The sequence below is a fragment of the Balaenoptera musculus genome, chromosome 16 (genome assembly GCF_009873245.2).
Source record: "Balaenoptera musculus isolate JJ_BM4_2016_0621 chromosome 16, mBalMus1.pri.v3, whole genome shotgun sequence".
In the NCBI taxonomy this organism is placed as follows: Eukaryota; Metazoa; Chordata; class Mammalia; order Artiodactyla; family Balaenopteridae; genus Balaenoptera; species Balaenoptera musculus.
The window spans coordinates 31,104,477-31,125,416 of NC_045800.1; the positions used below are offsets into that span (position 1 = coordinate 31,104,477).

The following is a 20,940-nucleotide window of genomic DNA, read 5'->3' on the forward strand; positions in this document are numbered from 1 at the left end:
AATTCTTCTGTAGGGAAGAAAATCTTATTTCTTTTTAAGAAGGTGGTTTGTTGGATGGGTACATTGGGTTTTGAGTTTCCTGAGGGCAGGGACTGTGTCTCATGTATCTTTGTATTTCCATCGCCCCGTACATGGTAGGTGCTCAAAAAAAATGTGTGTTCAATGAGTTTTGTTTTTTTTTAAACCTGTGGTAAGACATTTCATGATTCTGATCCTTGCTTTAGAAAATATGATCATTGTGATAGGCTTAATAATGGTCCTCAAAGATGTCCACATCCTAATCCCTGGAACCTATGAATATGTTACCTTACAGGGCCAAAGGAACTTTGCAGATGTGATTAAGTTAAGGATCTTGAGATGGGAGATGATTCTGGATTATCTGGGTGGGCTCCACATAATCACAAGGGTCTCTAGAGAGAGAGAGGCAGGAGGGTCAGAGTTAGTAGTAGGAGAAATATGACGACAGAAGCGAGAGATTGGAGTGATGCCAAGAAGGGGCCATGAGCCACAGAATGCAGGCGGCCTCTCGATGAAAGAGGCAAGGAGATGGATTCTCCCCTAGAGCCTCCAGAAAGGAATGCAGCCCTGGGAATGTCTTGACTTTAAGCCAGCAAGACTGATTTCGGACTTCCGATCTCCAGAACCGTAAGATAATTTGTGTTGTTTTAAGCCACTAAGTATGTGGTAATGTGTTATAGCAGCAGCAGGCAACTGTTACAGTCCTCATAGAGTTTGGAGGGTACAGCAGAGGCCAAGGCATGAGAGGAAGCAGGCCTGGACGGAGGCAGAGGGTGCAGAGAGAGCAAATGGGAACGTCACTGGGGACCCTATGGCCCGAGGCTGGGAGGATGATCTTGCAGAGTAAAGTTGGGAGGGTGGCTGATCCTGGAGGAGAAGCCATGAAGTTAGTTTCTGCCTCTTTTGTTTGAATTACCAATAAACAACCATGTGAAAAAATGACCCTAGAGGTAGGAATAGGGGATGGTCACTCTGTTGAGTGTTCAGGCTGGAGAGACAGTTGGGAGGGTGTCCTGGGGAAGTAATGGGACCCACGAGGGCAGTGGGACAGAGACGTCACTGGGAATAAAACTCCCGGGAAGCTGGTATAAAATGCAGATTCCCAGGCCCATTCCAGAGTTGCTGAGTCAGCAGGTCTTTGGCAAAGGCCATTCAGGTGATTCAGACGTGGGAGGTGCCCAGGACACAATCTGAGGAACACTGCTTGGTGCTGGGGTTTCCTGGTGAAGAAAGTACGTCCTTTGAAGATGCAGGAGGACTGCCTTTGGCTTCCACCCACATTAAGCGGGCAGCAGGAAGGGAGGGCCACCAGGGAGGAGCTGGGGGAGGGGCAGGAGGAGCTCCCGTCCACAGAGAAGCCTTGGCCCGACGTTTGTGGATTCCAACCTGGGTGATGCAGTTACTGCTAAAGCCAAAGGAGGCGTCTGGGGATGGTGGGGGGAGGGTTAACAGTGTGGAGAGCAGCCAGTCTGTCTGAGGATGAGGGCCAAGGAACGCTTCGGGAACTGCGATTGGGGGGTCACTGGCAAAGCTGGGCAGAACGGTTTCCTGGGAGAAGTGGAAGGCGGAAGCAGATGGTCGGGAGCGAGTAGGTGGTGAGGAAGTTTGCGGGAGGAGAGAACAAGCACGGGAGCTCCAAGGGGAGCCGCTCAGAGATTGTTTGCAGAGGGGCAGGTGGACTGGAGTCCCACTCGGGGGAGAGGGGTTGGGAGACGACTGGGGAAAAGAGGAGCCAGAGCCCTGGGTGGGTTGGGGAGGGGAGGACCTATGACAGGTCAAAGAGCAGAGACGGAGAGCATCAAGGAGGGAGTTGTGATGGTGTTGGTGGTCACCATTCAGAGCCCTTACTTTGTGCCCAGGCTCCGAGCCAGATGCTTTACCCACGTCCACTCTTTCACTCCTCATAACAGTCCTGGGAGGAAGGCATTACAGTACTCCCTCAGGTCCCTGAGGGATTGGTTCCAGGACATCCACCCACCCAGCACCATATAAGGTTCCAAAATTCCCAATGCTCAAGTCCCTTATATAAAATGGCGTACTATTTGCGTATAACCTACTCACATCCTCTCCTATACTTTAAATAATCTCTAGATTACTTGTAATACCTAATAAGAGGTAAATACTATATAAATAGTTGTAAATACAGTGTAAATTATATGCAAATAGTTGCCAGAGCAGGGCAAATTCAAGTTTTGCTTTTTGGAACTTTATGGAAGTTTTTTTTTTGTGTGGAATATTTTCGATCTATGGTTGGTTGAATCTGTGGCGGTGGAACCCCCAGATAAGGGGGATAAGAGTCTACTGCACTTACCCCTGCTTTGTAGATGAGGAGAAGATAAGAGAGGTGGAACCATCTGCCCTGGGTTAAACAGCCAGCTGGTAAGTGTTGCTCTGAGTCTCGAGGCTCTGAGATGTGTTTCTGTTAAAATTTTTTTTTTATATAAATTTATTTATTTTATTTATTTATTATTTTTGGCTGCGTTGGGTCTTTGTTGCTGCGTGCAGGCTTTCTCTAGTTGTGGCGAGTGGGGGCTACTCTTCGTTGCAGCGCGCGGACATCTCATTGCGGTGGCTTCTCTTGTTGCGGAGCATGGGCTCTAGGTGCGCGGGCTTTAGTGATTGTGGCTCGCGGGCTCTAGAGTGCAGGCTCAGTAGTTGTGGCACAGGGGCTTAGTTGCTCCGCGGCATGTGGGATCTTCCCGGACCAGGGCTCGAACCTGTGTCCCCTGCACTGGCAGGCGGATTCTTTTTTAAATTTAATTAATTAATTAATTAATTAATTAATTTTTATTTTTGTCTGTGTTGGGTCTTCGTTTCTGTGCGAGGGCTTTCTCTAGTTGCGGCAAGCGGGGGCCACTCTTCATCGCGGTGCGCGGGCCTCTCACTATCGCGGCCTCTCTTGTTGCGGAGCACAGGCTCCAGATGCGCAGGCTCAGTAGTTGTGGCTCACGGGCCTAGTTGCTCCGCGGCATGTGAGATCCTCCCAGACCAGAGCTCGAACCCGTGTCCCCTGCATTGACAGGCAGACTCTCAACCACTGCGCTACCAGGGAAGCCCCCAGCAAGTTCACTTCTGGGTATATACCCAAAAGAATTGAAATCAGTGTCTCAAAGATATTTGTACACTCATGTTCATAGCTGGATTATTCACGATAGCTAAAGGGTGGAAGCAACCCAAGTGTCCATTGATGGATGAATGGATAAACAAAACTTGTAGACATGCAATGGAATATTATTCAGCCTTAAAAAGGAAGGAAATTATGACACATGCTATACCATGGATGAACCTTGAGGACATTGTGAAATAAGCCAGTCCCCTTATCTGAGGTACCCAGAGTAGTCAAATTCGTAGAAACAGAAAGTAGAATGGTGGTTACCAGGGGCTGTGGGAGGGAGGAATGGGAAGTTACTGTTTAACAGGTACAGAGTTTCAGTTTTGCAGAATGAAAAAGATCTGGAGATCTGTTGTACAACAATGTGAATGTACTTAACACTACTGAGCTGTGCACTTAAAAACGGTTAAAATGGTAAATTTTGTTATGTGTATTTTATAGAAATTAAAAATTAAAAAAAAAAAAGACCTGGGCCCTGGAGTCAGACGTGCTAGGGTTCAAGTCTTGCCTTTTCAACCTACTTACTAGCTGGCTGATCTTGAGCCGGTTACTTAAATTCTTTATGCCTCAGTTTCCTCATCTGTAAATCAAGACTGATAGCAAACCTTTGAGCCAGGTGGTATTATGAGGCTTAAATGAGCTGGCCTGGTGTGATAGTATAGATATTGCTAGTACTCAAGCCAAGGAAACAAGATGGGAGCCCAGGAGCCCGGGCAGAGCAGGATCCGTAGGAAATCTGCTGTGGTGTGAGGCCCCTGACTACTCATCCCTGGGGCTTCTTGATTCATCACACGGTGGAGGGTGGCCCCAGCCCTGGGGTTGGTGCCGGGCCTGTGGGCTCTGCTGAGGGGGTGGAGGAGCCTCTGGGTCCTGACCCACTGAGGCTTGAGGAAGGCTTGGGGCTGACGGGAGGACGTGCCGGCCTCGGCTGCGACGTGCTGGCAGCAGCCGGGCTCCGTGGGCAGGATAGTTCAGCTTATATTTTAGTGAGCAACTACTGTGTGCCAGGCACCCTCGCAGGTGCTGGCTTACAGATGTGGCCTCTGCCTCTCACAGCCTGGCAGGGGAGACTGGCCTTTAAGGCCAGTCATATATATTCTTTTATTTTATAATTTTTTAAAAAAATTATTTATTTATTTATTTTTGGCTGCGTTGGGTCTTGGTTGCTGCCCATGGGCTTTCTCTAGTTGTGGTGAGCGGGGGCTACTCTTTGTCATGGCGCGCGGACTTCTCATTTTGCGGAGCACGGGCTCGAGGCACGTGGGCTCAGTAGTTGCGGTGCACGGGCTTAGTTGCTCTGGGACATGTGGGATCTTCCTGGACCAGGGCTCGAACCCGTGTCCCCGGCATTGGCAGGCGGATTCTTAACCACTGCGCCACCAGGGAAGCCCCCAAAGGACCTCATATTAAACGCACTTCCAAATCGAAATGCCAGCTCTGGAGGAGGAGCTGGGTGAACAGCTGTGGCGAGGGTGGTTTAGAGGAGGGGACATTTAAATTGAGGCCTGAAGGATGTTGGGAGTAAGCCAGCAGTGGGTGTTGGTGAGCAGGAGGAGGGGGGCAGCACTGGCAAAGGCCCTGAGGCAGAAGAGCTGGTTGTTGAAAGTGGAGGAGCAGCGTGGCTGAAGCCCTGGGGGCTGGTATTTTCCGAACAAGGGGACTGAGGAAAAATCAGTCTTTTAACCTGTGGGCTATGGAATGGTTGTTGGTAAAACAGCAGTGTCCTCTCTGTGTGAAGCTTTCCTTGGCTGATGTCCATTTGGGGAGAGCATTTCTTAATTAGCGTGGGTTTTTTTTTTTTTTTTTTTTTGAGTCAGGGAGCAGGAAAACATGGAAAACCCACCCAACCCAGTGCTATTTAGAATATGTCCGTTTTAATGCAAATTTATTCTTGCATTCAAGAAATACTTACTGAAACATCTATCAGGTAACAGGTGCCACGTACTACGTTAGGCCCTGGAGATACAGTAATGAGAAAAAACTGGCACAGTCCGTGTCCTCAAGGAGCTTATACATGGGGAGGGGTAGAGATATCAGTCAAAGAAGGTCCCACATCCATATAAAATTGCCCCTGATTTGTGCTGCAGAGGAGAGGGTTAGAGTGCCCTGTGGGCCTGTGATAGGGAGGTTGGACCAATTGGAAGGAAAAGTTGGAGTGAGTTAGGCAAAGTGGAAGGAGGGAGCAGTGCAGGCAGAGAGAATGGCAAGTTCAGAGGCCCTGCCACCAGAGGGAGCAAATCAGAACAGGGAGAGTGGGGCAGGCCACGTGGGGTTTGTGGTCGGTGTTAAGGAGAGTTTTGTCTTGATTCCAAGAGTGACGGGGGTTCATCGAAGGGCTTAAGTGGGGAGTGACACGATCAGATTTGCATCTTGAAAAGATCACTCTGGCTGTGGCCTGGAGAACAGATCGGAGGGGAGCCAGAGGGAAGGTGGGGAGCCCGGTTAGGTGGCTCTGGGCGCTCCATGCAGCCCGTCCACCTGCAGGTTGGGGTGTGGGCCCCTCTACCTCTGTCGGGCGGCAGCTGGGTAGGGACATTCTTCATTCTCTTGGTTCTCCTGTCTGACTTTGCAGACACTGAGTGCTGTGGATTTGGCCAGGGTAAGATTTCAAAGGACAGCGCTGAGGAATACAGTTCCCCAGCCCAGAGGCCAGTCTCATTCACAGTCAGAGTGTGCGTGTTTATTTTTTGGAGACCTGGCAGGAAGGGAATTTAGAGGGCAGCTGAGCCTCCCCATCATCATTGCAGGTTGGGGCCCTTGGGGAGGAACCAGCACCAGGAGCGGCTGCCCTCCCACCCAGCCGTGAGAAATGCTTGTGAAGTGCGTGGAGCCCCCAGAGCACCCCAAGAGGGGCCGAGGGTGTTTATTCCTACAGCTTTAGGAAATCCAGTGGTTTCTTTCGGTTTATCACAAACACCCAGATGCTGGGGATCAGATTCTTGTTTCCTGAGAGGATTCAAGAAATCCTGGTGTGTTTTTGTTTTTTCCTCAGTAATTTTGCTTCAGAGGATTTTCTCCCAAATCGTTCACCACCGAGGTTTTTTCTTTCAAGTTAGGACCACATAGGAATGGATGGGAATCAGAGCCATTTGCCACTGGAGTGTATTTCCTCCTGGGGAGAAGGATGGATGCAGAGTCATCACTTTTGGAAGAGAGAGAACCGTCTCAGGGCATCTTCCCTGGGCCTCAGCATCCTGGGGCCTGCAGCCAGCTCCAGCCAGCTCCTTCCTGCTCAGCATGGCACAGCTAGCCCAGCACCAGCCTGAGCTGAGCCTGGGACACCACCCTTCTAGTGGTGCTATGGTCCTTGAGGGAAACAAAACAACAGCAACAATAGTAGTAGTAAAAATAATTGCAGCAGGCAATATTGATATAGAGAGCATTTATGGGGCTTCCCTGGTGGCGCAGTGGTTGAGAGTCTGGCTGCCAATGCAGGGGACACGGGTTCGAGCCCTGGTCTGGGAAGATCCCACATGCCGCGGAGCAACTAGGCCCGTGAGCCACAACTACTGAGCCTGCGCATCTGGAGCTTGTGCTCAGCAACAAGAGAGGCCGCGACAGTGAGAGGCCCGCGCACGCGATGAAGAGTGGCCCCCGCTCACCGCAACTAGAGAAAGCCCTCGCACAGAAACGAAGACCCAACACAGCCAAAAATAAATAAATAAATAAATTTAGAGAGCATTTATGTATGCCAGGCACTGCTCTTGGTGCTTTAGAAATAGTTAAGTCATTTAAACCTCACCACATCTCTAAGAGGTGGGTGTTATCATTATCTTCATTTTACAAATGGGGAAACTGAGGCACAGAGAAGTTAAACTTTGTGCCCAGGGTCACACAGCTAGTGATCGTAGAGTAGGAATTTGAAGCCGGATAGTCCGGCTCTAAAGCCCAAGCTCGGCTGGCTGGGGAGCTGCCCTGATATTGTTGTCTGGGCAGAGCACACGGTCTTATTATAGGGCCCCAGGATGTCTGTCTAAGTTGTTCCTCAGCTCTGTCCAAGGCATGATTGCTCAGGGTGAGGGGTGGGCTCGACAGAATCCAGCAACACGAGGCATCGTGATGAAGGGGAAAGAACCTGGATTCATGTTGGCCTGGGTGGGATTTGGTCCTGGCCCCACCGCTTATGAGCTGGGTGGCACTGGGCAAATTGCTTCACCAATCTCTGCCTCAGTTTCCTCATCAGCAAGATGGAGAGAACTTGACTCATCTCGTAGGCTACTGTGCAGGTGACATGAGATGAAGCATGCTTGGAGTTGGGCTCAGAGCCTGCACACAGCGGCGCCCAATAAAGAGAAGTGGTGGATGTGGGCCCTGGTGGCAAGAACCTCAGGGACCCCAGGGTAGCTCTGGATCCTGGCTTCTACCTGAGAAACGAGGCTGGGAATTGCCCCAGAGGGCCCACCCCACTTGCCTGCTCTGGCTGCAGAGGTCTGAAGGTCACAGCAGCTTCTCTGGCTTTCCCAGGCGGCTTGCTGGGGAGGGGTCTCCATGGCGACACTCAAGGACCACCTGTTGGAGGAATCAGGCACCGGAGAAAAATGACCTCCTCGCCTCATTCCAGCAGCCTGTGCTGAGGGTTCGAGGGGAGGTGGCCGGGCCACCTCGAGGTTGGAAACTCGATCCTGGTGGGCTGCCCGGCTGAGGGGAGAGGGAGGGGACCGTGGAGGCCATTCTCTCAGCCTAAGTGGCGCTAATGACTCTTTAAGCTGCAGCCCCGGACCTGCGAACCCGATGAGAGCTGCCTCTGCCTCACAGGCTGCCTCCTCGAGGGCTGTCCCCTGAGAAGAGGCGCTTAGCTTAGCTCCGGGTTAGAGACCAAAGCTGATGGGGGAGGCTGGGGGGTGGGGGTGCTTGGGCTTCCATCGACATTCTCTCCTGGAAGCCACCAGCAGGGCCTCCCGAGAGAGGGTCTGTGTTTGCTCTGCTGTCTGTACCATTGTCCTCCTGTGCCTGCCTGTCCCAGGTCTTCTCTTGAGTGGAGGTGGAGTGGGGTGCAGGAAGTGAGGGGGAGGGGTTGGAATCCACTGATGGCTAAGGAATGCGCCCCGGTGTCTGCCCAGTGGAGCCTGGTGCCAAGGGTGAGAAGAGAGGCAGGTAGATGAGAATGTCATCAGAAGTCCCTGCAAACTCCCCACCCCACCCTGCCCACCTGATGGGAATTCCATCCTCAGGGATTCCTGAGTTCCATTTGGGCCCTGCCTTGTTCAGACAAGTCTTGACGTCTGTCTTTGCCTCAGTTTTGCTGTCTGTGAATTGAATAATTATTGTAGTCAATTGCCTGATGAACCATGGTGGCCATGAGAAGGAGTGAGTGAATGATTGTAAAATTCAAGATTTCTCATGACCTTTGACTGAATAATTCCGTTTCTAGGAATGTATTCCTCCCAAATGCCCACTGAGCTTTATGCAGTTTTATTTATAAGTGAACAATACCAGAGCAGCTCAGATGTTCCAGTGACAGAGAATCAGGGCATGCCCAGTACCTTGATATATCCAACGGAAGGGATCCTTTATGCCAATCAAAATCGTAAATGGAGAACGAGCAGGGAATGACATTGCAGAAGGCGTGCACGCCATTTATGTCTCATTCACTCTTGTATCTTCAGAACCTTGCAAAATGCTTTGCAAATAGCAAGTCTTCAGTAAATATTTGTCATATTATCTCTACGCGATAAAACTTATATCCAAAGGTAACAGGCTTGAGAGAAAATATTCCAGAATATTAACAGGGGGTTCTTTCTGGGTGATGAGCTAATGTGAGATTTTTCTTTATTCTTAAGGTAATTGAAAAAATTCAATAATGTACATATATTACTCGTATTTTTCAGCACAATAACTTGCCTATTTTGTTGACTTTAAAAATACAGATATCTCTTAAAAAATTTCAAACAATGCAGAAAAGTATGAAAAGGAAGCTGAAGTCACCTCAAGTCCTACCACTCAGTGGTTACAGGCATTCACATGCAGTGAACAGCCCCCAGCAAACTCGTTCTATGCATATACCTCTACTGATAACACCTGTGAGTTCTTACATAAGTGGGCTCGGGGCATGCAAGCTGCCTTGAAACCCTTTTCCCAGGGGCTGTATCAGGGACATCTTCCCTTGTCAATACAAAGGGATCTGTACTGTTTTAAATGGCTGCATGGCATTCAGTTTCACAGATGTACTGAAATTTAACTAAGCATGGCTCTGTCGACGTCCATTTAAGTTTAATATTTTTGCTTTTGTAATCAATGCTGACATATATTATAATCAAAAACATAAAACCGGGACTTCCCTGGTGGTCCAGTGGTAAAGAATCTGCCTTCCAGTGCAGGGGACGCGGGTTCGATCCCCGGTTGGGGAACTAGGATCCCACATGCCGCGGGGCAACTAAGCTGGCGTGCCACCCCTACTGAGCTTGCGTGCCTCAACGAGAGAGCCACGTGCCGCAAACTGCAGAGCCCATGCGCTCTGCAACCTGCGGGCCACAACTAGAGAAGAGAAAACCCGCACGCCCCAACTCGAGAGAAGCCTTTGCACTGCAACGAAAGATCCCGCATGCCTCAACGAAGATCCGGCCCGCCACAACTAAGACCTGACACAGCCAAAAATGAATAAAATAAATAAATAAATAATAAATCTTTTTTAAAAACCCCATAAAAACACCCCAAATTCCTTGTGGTTTTGGGTTCAGGGATGAAAGTTTGAGCAGGATAGCCCAGAGGGAACCGCCTGCTTGTGGAGGGAACCAGTTTTCAGGGCTTTGAGATGACATTCTCCTTGTTTGAAGTGAGGTCGTGTGGCAGGAGGAGCAGCAAAGAGAGGCTCAGAGGTGGCTGTTTCAGGGAAGAATATTTAGTCCAACAAAAAAGGCCTTTACATTGAAAAGAGCCCATCTCATGTGGAGAAGGCATCCTCCAGGCATTTAGGGCGGGAAGGGGCTCAGGCTGGTGCTCTCACCAATGGCCCCGTTACCTTGGAGAGGCCTCAAACCCCTCAGAGAGATCCTGTTAGAAGAGAGCTGAGGAGCAGGGAATGAGTTTTTCCAGCTGCTCCCCAGGATCAGGAGCCAGGCCCAGGGGAAGGACAGAGAGAGTGATGAGTTGAATAAATTATCAGCTTGTCAACTTGGGGAGAGAGCCTGTCCTGGTGGAAGAAGCCCAGGCCCTAGGATCAGACGGCTACGGATCCCTGCTCTGTCCTTGACCAGGTGGTGACCTCGGGAAGACCTCTTTGATACACTTTTTCCTCATCTGTAAGATGGGCGCGATAACTACCTTCCAGCATCTTGTAAGGATGTAGGCAAAGCCCAGTTCCCAGAGTGTGTGGAAACCAATAATATTTTGTTCTTAGTGGAAGCAGCTCTAGAACATCACACTTCTGAAACACTGTTAGGAAAGGGAACTTGCTGTTTTTCAAAGTAGCTTGGACTTGGGTTGGGATGGCGGAAACACCTGGAACCTTTGACCAAAGTTGGTAAATGAGGAGACTGGGCTGCAGGTAGAGCGTGTGAGTGTCTGTGCGCGTGGATGTGCACGCGCGAGCACAGTTAAGTTCTTGCTAAGCGTACGGCGGACCGCGATGATGGTGAGGAAGAGGAGGGGGCGGGGTGGCTGTGAACGCGGGGCTGCACAGGAAGCCAGCTTAGATGTGGAGGTGACAGCTGGGTTTGGAGCTGGGCCGGAGTGAGATTCCGCTGTGTGTGGCTCAGTGGAAGAACTTTCTGAGGAGTGGAGTGCCTGACCCGTGGAGTGACCTGCCTTTCCAAGGCTGGGCCAGCTCCCTGTGAAGAGGGGTGGCCAGCAGAGGCTGAGTGACCTTTCCCGGGAGGCTGGGTGGGAGGGGGCGGGAGGTGGGGTTCATGTCCAAGGTGCCCAGGGCATGACTGGAAGGGCCGTGGGAGGAGCATGTGGTCTTGGGAGGGAGCAAGGACCGGAGGCCCTGGTGGTGTGAGGGGACGAGTCACCGCGGGGCTCGGCCTCCCTTCCTGGGCCCTGCCTTCCTGTCCCCGCTGCAGGACTGGCCTCATGGCAGCTCCTGCCCGGAGGCCTCACTGGCTCCCTGTCTTTCCTCTGCTTCCTTTCTCAGGCCCTCTGGCCTGGACCCACCTTCCCCCAACCCTGCTTCCTACGGCTCCCAGCCCTCCAGACACTCCGGGTTTTCTCCTTCCCTGGAGTGTCCGTTCCATCCCCCTTGCTGCGGATCTGCCTTGTCTCTTGGACCTCAGCTTGAGTCCCACTTCCTCAGTCCCCTTAAATGGCATGGCCCTCCCTGCTCTCTCCTGCTTGGAATCTGGACAGCTGTGGGAACCAGTGCCACCAGATGATGGCATCAGTATCCCCAAGGGGCCCCTTTCTAAGTGCAGGCCATGCTCTTTGCTTGTTTATGCCTCATGTTACTCCTATGAGGGAGACAGTTATTATCCCTATTTTATAGATGAGGAAACTGAGGCTCAGCAAGGATTCTACCTGAAGAGCCTCTCTAATTGGCTAGTTTCTAAATTCTTTCCTGTGTGAATGTCTTGTCTCTCCAACGAGACTGAGCTCTTTCAGGGCAAAAGCTACGTTTTGGGGTTCCACAGCACTCCCAGCAGTGAGTCCGTGCCCTGTGCATTCCTGTTGGTTGAACATCTGCTGCAAAGAGGTCCCGGCTTGTTAGGATGACACAGACTTGGGGGTCCCGGGGCTTGGCTGGGAAGCACCCAGCCCCGTTGGTGAGATGGTTGACTTAAGCCACGTGGAGAGGGAGCTCAGAGCTGAGCCCTGGCCTGGGGGCCACCCTGGGCAGCTCACCATCTCCTTCTCTCCTTTCCTCCCCCAGGGAACTCAACGGCAACAAAATCACTCGGATCCATAAGAATGACTTTGCGGGACTCAAGCAGCTGCGGGTGCTGTGAGTATGGCATGCTGCTGCCGCTTGTAACCTTTCTCCTGCCCCCTCCCCTCAGCGGTGGTCTCACGGCAGAGCCCTGGCTGTGGGTCATAGGGTTGTAGGCCAGCTGGGCCCCTCCCCTGCGCAGTCAGTCTTGGGATGGCATGAGCAGGTGGGTGGAGGTGTGCTAAGTCCTGACCCAGAGTGGCCACTGCCTCCCATATGGCTGAGAAAATTGGGCGTGGAGTGGGCACCAGTAGTCACTGCCTGGCAGGACCTGGGCAGATGGGGCTGCCTTGTCCATTGGCTGGCTCCTGGGGTGAAGGAAGACCAGGTCTGCTCAGGCTGCCTTAACAAAAGACCAGAGACTGGGTGGCTTAAACAAGAGAAATTAATTTTCTCACAGTTCTGGAGGCTAGAAGTCTAAGATCGAGGTGCCATCAGGGTTGGTTTGTGGGAGGCCTCTGTTCCTGGCCACCTTCTCGCTGTGTCCTCATGTGGCCTTTCCTCTGTGTGTGCACACAGAGAGATCTCTGGTGTCTCTTCTTCTTACAAGGGCACCAGTCCTATCAGATTAGGGCCCCATCCTTACGACCTCATTTAGCCTTAATTACGTACCTTATCTCCAAACACAGTCACACTGGGGTAAGAACTTCAGTGTATGAATTTTGGGGTGGGGGGGGGATGACCCAATTCAGTCTCTAACAGTCTCCGCAGCTCTTTTGAACTTGTGCCCCAGAAGGACTTCCCAGCAAGGCCACAGACCCCCTGAGTTGAGGAGGAAGTGACTGGGAGCAGTTGAGGACAGAGGTGACTCCCCTCAGGTGCCTGACAGTGGCCGACATTGGAGGTGGCAGGCACGACTTTGTCGGGGTGGCCACCAACCAGCGAAGGAGTCATCCACGGCACCTGCCTTGTCAGGCTGGGCAGGGGTGAGGAGCAAGGGGGAAGGGTGGATCCCTTCACCCGCTCCTGCTCTGTTGATCTTGGGGTGCAGAGACACCCCACATGTGTGCATTCTGATGTGAGGGTGTCTCAGCCCACAGACTCAGGTGTGCAGGGAAGAAGGGCATTTTTAAATTTTCTCTGCATCCGTTTCGACTTTGAGCCCACATCCCACCTGGCTGGCAGGAAATTCATTAGCAGACAGTCATAGGGTCCCTCATTCCCTGCTCCCAGGGTAATGCAGGGGTCCTGGGGCCTCAGTTCTTTCAGAACTATTGACTTTGCAGCTCGGAAGGGCTTTGGAGGAGCTGGTGACCCTGTGGTTGATCCTCTGTGGGATTGTAACTGTCAGTCGCTGGGGAAGGGGTCTCTGCGTCTCCAGAACCACTGACTTCGGAACCCTTGCCAGGCTCCAGGAATCTCTCCTGAGTCTGGGGAAGCCCTCCCTCCTGCCTGGTGTTACCCTTCCCCCCACCTCCCCGCACGCCATCCAGCGTAAGCTCCTCAACAGCACAGCGTTTTTGGAAACAAAGCAGAGGAAGAGAGTGTCTGGTAGCAGCTTCTGCCCCCTGCCCAGCTCCAAACTTCATGTGAGGCCCTTGCGGGAGCACATAAGCCACCTGCTTGAGAGTAGGGAGGGGAAAACACGGGAGAAAGACATACTTGATGAGTTCAAAAATTACCACGCAGCAAGTGATCTGCCAGTGAAGAGTGCTGCCCTGCCAGCTGGATGTTCTGGGTTTCAGGGCGCGTTGGTGGTAAGGAGGGGCAGAGTCCCCCCAGAGCCAGGTGGTTCAGTTGGCAGCAGATGTGGCCAGGCGGAGCGGGGGAGCAGGCAGCGGGGGTGTTGTCTGCCAACCGCAGAGTGTGTTTGCCGCACGTGTGGGCTGGGCCCAGTTGGTACATGCTCTTCTCCCCCCGGCTACTGGCCGATCTCCCCTGCTCTGCCCCCGGACATGCGCCCTCTGGGCCGGAGAAGGGCACGTGCGCCTGCAGCACAGAGCCAGCCCCCGCTGCCTGGGTGCGGGCTTCCCCGGGCATGCCTTTGGAGCGATGGCCTGGTGCTCTGGTGCCCCGTGGCCTTCTGCCATGCAGGCAGCTTCAGAGGGTCAGCATGGGGTAGGGCCGGAAGCACATCTTGCTGCTGCAGCTGGGTGTGTTGAAGAGCCCGTGTCGGGAATTTGCAAAGCTGTGAGGAAGTTTTGTTGGCTCAGGCCAGGGCTCGGATCTGCGTGCGGCTCGGGCATTGCTCCTGTTTCACTCCCTTGTGCCAGCTCTTTCTAGGAGTCCTTGTCCACCGTCCTGGAGCTGTTCTTGTCTCTTTTCCTTCCCCAGGCAGCTGATGGAGAACCAGATTGGCGTGGTGGAACGCGGGGCTTTCGACGACATGAAGGAGCTGGAGCGGCTGTGAGTATCTGTGGGCACAGGCTCAGGAGGGCGGTGGGGACTGCCGCCGAGTGGACTCGAGAGGCTGAGCCTGGTGGCAGGAGGGGGTGCTCAGGCACGGGACTGCACGCCCAGCCTGCCTCCCGCCTGCCAGTGGGGGCCAGGGGCAGCTGTAGCCGTGGAAGGGGTCGCAGCGTCATCGTGAGATGATGGCAAAGACAGCTGGAAGTGTCCTCACTGCGTATTCTAAACACAGCTATCGTTGTTGTTTTTCCCTGAGAACGCATCATGGCAAAAAATCCACACAGTACAGAGGAAGTGAAATTTATTCCTATAACCTTATGCTCCAGGCATAACCACTGTTACTGATTTGTGTGGCTTTAAAGGAAGCACTAGTGTGCCCGGGGGACCAACCGCAGGGAAGTCCTTAGGAGCAGTGTCTTGGGTGCTTGAGGCCACAACACAGAACTGAAGGTGGTGTTTTCTGATTTGCATCATTTGTTCCTTAGGGGGCTTTGGAGTTTGAAAATAGGTCTTGATCAGTTTTTGCCAGATTTCAGATTGGCAATAATGAAAAAAAAAAAAAAAGAATGTAGTATGGGTGAGGTGGGTGATGTCCACTCACATTCATGGTTGTCACCGGCCTCATTTTTCTGCTTTGGTTTGGCTGTAGGTGTCAAGAGTTCTAAAGTTCCTGCCTTTTGAACCAGAAAGTCCATTTGATTTTAAGGAAATAATCAGAGACATGGCTAAAAATTTATATATCAGGATCTTCATTGCACATTATTTAAATACAACAAAAAAATTGGAAACACCATTCTGGTGGAGATATAAGATATAAAATCACATTTTTGAAGAACTATTAAGGCCATAGGAATGGGTCTACAATATCACATTAAGTGGAAAAGGGAGGAAGTGCATTTATACTAGGCAGGATTTTAATAAATGAAAGGCAGGATTTTATTTACACATTTACATTTGTGTAAGTAAAATCAACTTGTATATGTACAGAATACAGGAGGAAGAAAATAATTGAGACTATTAACTCTCATCACCTTGAGTGGTGGGATAACAGTTAACTTTATTCTTTATGCTTTTCTTTTTTTGTGGATTTTTTTCCAATGAGTTTGTGATGATAATTATAGCTATTATTGATTGCCTTACTCTATGCCAGGCACCAAGATAAGTGCTTTGTCCTCCAATATCTCATTTAATCCTTAAAACAACACTGTGGTCAGTGCTGTCTTACAGATAAGAAGAGGAGGTGCACAGAAGTTAAGGCACTTGCCTTATGAGATGATTATTAAATGGTTAAGTGCAGAAATGGGGATTAGAACCCGGATCATTTTGCCTCCAGAGCCCGAGCTCTTAATGGCTGTAACCTAATACCTTACTTTTCTCTTTTACTTTGAAGAAAATAAGGTATTAAATAAATGGAAAGAATATGGTTGTCTCATTGCCTTCCTGCTGCCTGGAGAAAAACCAAGTTGAACTTTTCCTCATCCAGGCCTAAAATGGAGCCATAAGGAGCCCAAAGCTAGAACAGATCATTCATCCTGTGTTAGTTTTCTTTAAAAGGCTCAGAACAAAATACGCGTTCCGGCTCCAGCTCCGGGGCTGCCATGCCCTGGGGAAGGAGAAAAGGTGGGAGGGAGTCTAGACATGACTGGTGGCCCATGTCACATCTGCTGCTGCCACCCAAGGCTGGGCAGGGTCCTTCTTTCTGAGTCATAACGTGTCACTGCAGACTTTGTCCCTTCTGTCCTTTTCCAGTTCCTTTCTTCCGGGGTGGGTCACCAGCAACTGCGTGGTGGGCAGTTACTGGGGTGTGTGATTGCTCTGTCCCTGGGGACGTCTAGTGCTGGCCGTGGATGGCCCTCTCCTCTGACTTGTCAGAGACCAATGGTGGATCAGTTAATCATAAAAGTTGGTTAAAGTGGAGAGTCATAAAACCCATACGTACTCTAAACATTTCATTTTATGTTAAAATATATCATGTGCATTTATTGACCCTCCCCGCCCCCATTTTTGTTTTTGTTTTTGTTTTTTTTTGCCAAAGTCTTACTTTTTAGTGTGAAATGCTGATTGGAGTTCTGTATTATTTTCCTCGCCTAAACCACACACATATACCCTGCTCACGATTTTTGGTTTTGGTTTCTTTAAGGTGGAATGAGATTCTTAGAAGGCCCTTGGAAGCAATCTGGCAGGAGAATTCTGAATTTCTTTTATGACTCCCCTGCTCGCCTCCTGCCGCCCAGTCTTTTACTTAATTCAACAACTCTTTGATTAACAACTTTCCTTTTATTGACTCTTACCAAGGCATTCAACCAGTTTTCGTAGAGATGACTCTCTCTTTTCACGCTAGTATTGATATTTCGTTCATTTAGGTAATTGTCAGTTCAATTATATAATTATAAGTACCTCTGGCATAAACAGGCTTGGGAACAGACAGGACTGGTTCTTGTGCGCAGTTACAGACTCGAGCGCAGAAGCAGAAGTGTGCGGTGCTGCCGGCCGTGAGGATTGGTGGGTCACAAGCATCGGTTGTCTGGTGTTGGGGGGCGGGGCGCTCGGTCACCCTGGGCCGGCTGAGGGTGACCGTGTAACGTGGAGGCTGCCGAGGTGGGAGCCGGGGAAAGGCAGGCTTCAGAACCCACCTCTCCCACTCGGTGGTGACTTGGGTGAGCCACTCACCTCTGGGTATCCAAGTCCCCTCAGCTATCAAAGAGACAGCTCAGTGAAGTCTACAAACATATTCTGAGAACTGAGAGCCCAGCCACGTGGTGAGATGGTGGTGGTCAAACCGTCCCCCTGGGGTTGTTTCTGGGAGGAGACGGGAGGGTATGTGCATGACCGTGATGCTTCATACTCAAGAGAGAGAAACCCACCTTTTCATTCTGCTTTCCCTCTGATGGTGAGGTAATGCCTATAACGCATTTATTCTGGCGCCTGGCACAGAGTAAGGCTAGTTACTAGCCTTACAGAGAGAGTAAGGCTAGTTGGGACTCACTACTATTGTCGTTATTCTTAGTTTCCTGTAGGTCCCTCACCACGCTGGGTCCCTCCTTTGATTTTCTACTTTAAACTAGCTATTGAATCCCTTCTCCTCTTAAGTGTTTTTCAGAAATTAAAGCCAGAAAAATGAGAAGGTCTTGGGGGAAAACAAAACAAAACAAAACCCAATGATTTACAGGCAGTGTAAATACAGGATTAATTTATTAGACGAGGTTAAGGAACTTGGAGCGATCTGATGTCTACTCCTGTTGCTTTAAGGATTACATCGGTGGTCCCTTTTTTTCCGAGGCAGTGATGTGTTTCCCTAGGAGCCTGCCCTTTAGAGTAAACTTCTTCCAGCTTGTCTAAAATTGCAACCCTGATTGTACCGTGTTAGAAAATGGTACCTTTCTCACATATCAGATGAAAAGTGACCTCCTAGGAGGTAACCACAGACCAGTTACTACTGGCCACATCGAATTATATTTCTTCCTCCCTCCCAGCAAAAGAAAGCTTTTGTCCAGTTGGTTTATCATCCTCTAGAACTGTTAAAGGAGATGGTTGTGAGAAATTCAAAGTATACGGTGGGGCTTCTTTGGTGGCGCAGTGGTTAAGAATCCGCCTGCCAATGCAGGGCACACGGGTTCGAGCCCTGGTCTGGGAAGATCCCACATGCTGCGGAGCAGCTAAGCCCGTGCGCCACAACTACTGAGCCTACGCTCTAGAGCCCGCAAGCCACAACTACTGAGCCCATGTGTCACAACTACTGAAGCCTGCGTGCCTAGAGCCTGTGCTCCACAATAAGAGAAGCCACCACAATGAGAAGCCCACGCACCGCAACGAGGAGTAGCCCCCGCTCGCTGTAACGAGAGAAAAGCCTGCGCGCAGCAACGAAGACCCAACACAGCCAAAAATAAAATAAATAAAAATTAAAAAAAAATGTATACGGTAGACTGGAAGGCAGGGGCTGCATTTTACGCTAGTGCTTCTCCAACTTTGATGTGCACCCAGATCACTTGGGGACCTGGTTGAGATGCAGATCCTGAGTCCACAGATCTGGGGTAGCCTGGGATAGTGCAGCTCTTACCACCTCCCTGGTGATGTCCCTGCAGGTGGTCCATGGACACAGTGTGATTACCAAGGTTCCATACTTTTATAGGTGTCACTGCCCCCCCACCCCAGTTGGGCGGAGTGCTACACTCCAGTGTCAGAGAATTGGTTGCCTAAGGTGGCAAGATGAGTCTGGTTAAACTTCACTGCCTTCCTGGGACAAGTCTGAATCCTTTCTGCATTGTCTTTTCAGGCCACATTCCAGAACCAGACTTCTCACTCCTGCCTGTGTCTATAATACTGAATAGTTGTCTGTCCACCAATAGAGGAATTGGGAGGGTGGCATGAATTGGGAGATTAGGTTTGACATAAACACACCACCAGGTGTAAAATAGATAGCTAGTGGGAACCTATGGTATAGCACAGGGAGCTCAGCTCAGTGCTCTGTGACGACCTAGAGGGGTGGGATGGGGGGTGGGGGCAGTGAGGTCCAAGAGGGAGGAGATATAGGTATACATATAGCTGATTCACTTCATTGTACCACAGAAACTAACACAACATTGTAAAGCAATTATACTCCAATAAAAATAAAATTAAAAAAAATGATGGACATACTAAAAATAAAATGATTAAAAGTGTCATCCTCTGTTGTTTGACATGGAAAGACATCTACAAATTGCTGTGTGAGGAAAATGCAGGTGGCCGAATGCTTTTTCTTCTATTATTTGAGGCTTTTAAAAATATTGAGCATGCATTTTCATAAATAAAAAAATCAATAAAGGTATTTTCATTCTGAAAAAAGACCTAAAGCAGACAATAAAAAAGTTGAGTCACCATTGAGCCAAATGTGGATGAAAGCAATAAAGAATCAGAACCCCGTGGCCAGTCCTATCCCATTAGGGTGTATCTCACTTTTCAAGGGTAGTCAGGTAGCCAGCTCACAAACTGAGATAATATTTGAATCAGTGCCTGATTAATTACACAGGGCCTTGCAAATGTAAAGTGATGATGACGATGGGTGTGGGAGGGCATAACGGAAGGAAAGAGGCTCTGTTTACTGACTGCCCACTACACGTCAGGTCCTTGGTTGAGGGGCTTTCAGAGATGTTCTATTCTTGTCCTCCCCAAGGGTTGGATGGCGGAATTCCCACTTTATAGATGAAGAAACGGAGGCTCAGAGAAGGGGATTCTCTGGGGTTACACAGTGACATGTTAGGATTTGAGCCCTGGGCCCTCTGACTCTGAATCCAGTGCTTTCTGAAAAGTCCCTTGGATTTCCCGGACAGCTTGGCCAGTTCCAACTCCTCCTCTCTTCTCTTTTTTAGACGACTCAACCGGAACCAGCTGTACGCATTACCAGAACTGCTGTTCCAGAATAACCAGGCTCTGTCGAGGCTGTGAGTGACGCTTCACGGAAGAAAGCTCTCTCTGTGGTCTTATCCCTCACCCGGTTGAGGGGGCAGTGTGTGGTCAGTGGGGCCTGGACTTTCCCATGACCATGACCCCTATGCTCCTCACCTGGCAGGCATCGTTCAGGGCATCAAAGGCCGTCTTACTGTAGGAAGGTGCTTTGTGGGGCCTTTCTTCATGGCAAGCACTTGACAGAATTGGCAGTCTATCCAATTCTGTGTGCTGCCCCTGACAGTGTGGTATGGGAATGTTCTCGGGGTGGGCAAGCTTGTCAGCCATGATGGCAGACTTTATGGGGAGGACCATACTCATGCATTTCTCGCTGCCTTTGGTAACCGCCTTGGGTGGAATATTCATTCACATAAGCCCTTCTTGGATCTGTTTCTGTTTTCAACTCAGAGTAATGAGGTCTGTGAGCTTATTAACCATGGCATAGAGTCATACTTGTATTTGCTGTAAATGTACTTCTTTCAAGTTTAAAAGGTAGTGGCCAATTCTGCTGCTCCGTGATTTACGAGATATGTCTGTAATTGTTCTCCTTTCATTCTGTGGGATCTTGGGTAGGACAGGACCTTAGAGATGACCTAAGGACTCTCTTCTGCAGCTCCTTAGCGTATGTATGGTCTTTTAATCTTTGCTTGGCTACTTCTAGTGATGGGGAGTTCACCACCTCCTTGGGCAACCAATTCCATTGTTGGACAGATCTGCATATTAGAAACATTTTCTTAACTTTGAGCCCTAAATCTGCTTTCTAATAATTTATGATTTTTCTAGCTTTGCTTTCTGTAAGTACCTAGAACAACCATGTACAGTACTCTTGTTCAATTTTTGAAGGGCTGTCAGGTTTTTGAATTTTGAGTTGGGAGGTTTAGTCGTCATTAACAACCTGAAAAACCATTGGTTGGGACCTTCTGCGTGCCCAGCAAAGCACGGTGTGAGATGCTGAGGCTGCCGGTTCTTCCCTAAAGAAGCGTATAGGACAGCTCCTAGGTGGAGGTGCAGGTGAGTCCGGAGGTGCAGGTAGGACTGAAGGGTGGGGCTGGGTGGGAGTCAGCACCATGGGGCTACCTGAGTGCTGAGAGGCGTGCTTGTGGAGTCTGGAGCTTGATCTCCTCCCCTCTGATTAAACGTGGCTAGTTCTTTCCACCTCTGTCATGACTGCCACCTCTTG

General features: G+C 50.2%; 1 protein-coding gene across 1 annotated transcript in view; it reads left to right on the forward strand.

Annotated features, from left to right (window-relative positions):
- SLIT1 (slit guidance ligand 1) overlaps window positions 1-20,940 on the forward strand; it is a 170,401-nt gene that overhangs the window by 8,770 nt on the left and 140,691 nt on the right. Inside the window, exons 2-4 of the mRNA XM_036828945.1 lie at window positions 11,934-12,005; window positions 14,265-14,336; window positions 19,685-19,756. Of these exons, the coding sequence (XP_036684840.1) occupies window positions 11,934-12,005; window positions 14,265-14,336; window positions 19,685-19,756 (216 nt within the window). The remainder of the gene's footprint in view (window positions 1-11,933; window positions 12,006-14,264; window positions 14,337-19,684; window positions 19,757-20,940) is intronic.